This window comes from Natator depressus, chromosome 9 (assembly GCF_965152275.1).
Source record: "Natator depressus isolate rNatDep1 chromosome 9, rNatDep2.hap1, whole genome shotgun sequence".
NCBI classification, from domain to species: Eukaryota; Metazoa; Chordata; order Testudines; family Cheloniidae; genus Natator; species Natator depressus.
The window spans coordinates 49,967,647-49,970,362 of NC_134242.1; the positions used below are offsets into that span (position 1 = coordinate 49,967,647).

At 53.3% G+C, this 2,716-nt stretch overlaps 1 protein-coding gene across 1 annotated transcript; it reads right to left on the bottom strand.

The window, feature by feature from the left end:
• Window positions 1-1,124: 1,124 nt before the first annotated feature.
• Window positions 1,125-2,716, bottom strand: LOC141993478 (zinc finger and SCAN domain-containing protein 29-like). Its single transcript, XM_074963022.1, has 2 exons — window positions 2,179-2,716; window positions 1,125-1,511 (listed from the first exon to the last, which is right to left on the bottom strand). Exons 1-2 carry the CDS (start codon window positions 2,657-2,659, stop codon window positions 1,459-1,461), a joined length of 534 nt encoding a protein of 177 aa, XP_074819123.1. The 5' UTR covers window positions 2,660-2,716; the 3' UTR covers window positions 1,125-1,458.

Consider the following 2,716-nt stretch of genomic DNA (forward strand, 5'->3'; position numbering starts at 1 on the left):
TGTGGCTGGCTTTGCACAAATGGGTTTCCCTAACTGCAGAGGGGTGATGGATGGGACGCATATTCCAATTCTGGCACCAGCCCACCTAGCCTCCGAGTATGTTAATCGGAAGGGGTGTTTCTCGATGGTTCTCCAGGCACTTGTGGATCACCATGGGCGTTTCATTGACATTAACGCAGGCTGGCCCGGAAAGGTGCATGACACAAGCATCTATCGGAACACTGACCTGTTCAGAAAGCTGCAAGCTGGGACTTTTTTCCCAGACCAGAAGATCACCACAGGGGAAGTCGAAATACCCATTGTGATCCTTGGAGACGCCGCTTACCCGTTAATGCCGTGGCTCATGAAACCCTACACAGGGAGCCTTGACAGCAGCAAGGAGCGGTTCAACAGGCTGAGCTGGTGCAGAATGACTGTGGAGTGTGCTTTTGGCCATTTAAAGGGCCACTGGCGCTCTCTGTATGGGAAGCTGGACCTGGCTGATGACAGCATCCCTGCGGTTATATCCACGTGCTGCACCCTCCATAACATTTGTGAAGGGAAGGGTGAAAAATTCATTCAGGCATGGAACTCAGAGGTTCAACACCTGGAGGCTGAATTTGAATAGCCAGAGAGCCGGGCTATTAGAGGGGCCCAGCACAGGGCTGCAAGGATTAGGGATGCCTTGAGGGAGCAATTTGAGCCTGAAAGCCACCAGTAATGTCTGGTGCCCTGAACGGGAGTGAAGTGCAGTGGTTCCAATGTTAGTAGGAATCTGTGTTTGCTACGTATGATACACTGACTTGCGGTGCCTGTTGCTTTCCTGGGCTATGGTATCTTTTACTTTATGCAATAATAAAGAATGTTTTCAAAGCAAAAAAAATCCATTTAATGAAAAGAAAATGCATTTATTGAAAAGAAACACAACTGCTTGGGAAACAGACAGGGCAAAGGGGTGGGGTGGGGAACGGTACAACCACAGATTTGCATGTGTCCTGTTATCATACTCAGCCTTCCTCTTTGGAGTGCTGTGCAATGAGTGCTGCACTTCAGGGTGGCTATACTGCATGGTGATGGGGGTTGAGTGCAGTGGGTAAGAGTCGTAGTTTTCAGGGCTGGGTGGTGAAGCTATAGGTGTTGGAGGCAGCTGGTGGGGGTAAGAACCCGGATGTTGGGGAAAGTGGGCTGGAGGTGACATGGGGGCACCAGGGAAAGAGTTTTGGGACAAGGGCTGCGGGGCAGGGGGGCGCGCAGTAGTGCTCCGCCTGCATGGCTACGAGCGCCTGGATTGAGTCCGCTTGGAGCTCCATGATGCTTATCAGCCGCTCTGTGCTTTGGCGCTAGCGATCTGCAATCTGCTGGCGGACCCTCCTTTCACTCTCCTACCACTCCTGCACTTTTTGATTTTTCATTAAGGGATTACTGCATGACTTTATGCAGCATGTCCTCTTTGCTTCTACGTGGCCTCTTCCTGGTTCTTTACAGCCTCTTGGCCGGTGTTAACACGGACGGCTGAGATCTCAAGGTTGCATCTGTAAAGGAAAAATGCAACACTTAACAGAGGCAGCATTGTTCACACCAGACAGAGCACTGATTCCCCCGTACTTAAGGAGGGCAAGAACAGTCTACACAATTGCATAATTTGCCCGTCCCAAAGCGAGCGCGCACAACCCCCAGGAGCCCCAACATGCTGAGTCAGCACACAGCCAAGGGGGACTGATTGTTTCACGGCTGTACTGCCCTCTGGGTTTCTGCGCCTTGGGGAGAGCCAACAGCTGCAGGGGGCCCCTATACTGGACACCGTCCCTACATTTTCCACAGGAGTTTGTCCTGGATATCTCGCTGCTGAGGGTGACCTGGGAAGCAAGGGAGGGTCTTCTACTAGAATGCGGCTTCCACCTTGGCCCATATGCAGCTTGCCTGTGTGCAGCAATGGTCCCCCCACCCCACATGGCACAATGGCGTGGCCGTTAGCCTGACTGGGACAAGGAACAGAGTGGCTCTCCCGAGAAACCTGCGCAAGCGCATTGCCCAAGTTCTGGATGAGACCTTTGAAGAGATCACTGAGGCCAATTACCATGATGTGAGAGAGAGCACACCAACACCCTATTCCGCATCTAGGCATGCATGCAGCCCTAACCCTCCTCGCCCCAAGAGCCCGCACCGAATAACTTCCTTCCCAAAATAAAAGCCGCTTACCAGGAACCTCCTCTGGTGTTTGTCCTTCCCCAAGCACCGACCACCGTGACTGGCTACCTTCCTCCTGGCTTGAGAACAGCTCCTGGCTGCATGCATCTAGGGATGCCGGGGTGTCTTGCTCCGCCTCAGCACCCTCACTCCCGCTTTGCTGCTCCTCCTCTTCCTGCCTTGTTGCACGGGGCTCTGAAGTGTCCATGGTGATACTTGAGGTGGAGGTGGGGTCCCCCCCAAGTATCGCGTCCAGCTCTTTGTAGAAACGGCAGGTTGCAGGGGCAGCACCGGAGTGGCTGTTTGCCTCACGGGCTTTGCGGTAGGCATTCCGCAGCTCCTCCACTTTAACCCTGCACTGCAGTGCGTGCAGGTCATGGCCCCTTTCCATCATGTCCCTTGATATCTGCCTGAAGGTATCGTAATTCCTACGGCTGGAGCACAGCTCAGATTGGACAGCTTCCTCTCCGCAAACACTGATGAGGTCCAGCATCTCGCCATTAAGAACATAAGATTTGGCTATACTGGGTCAGACCAAAGGTCCATCCAG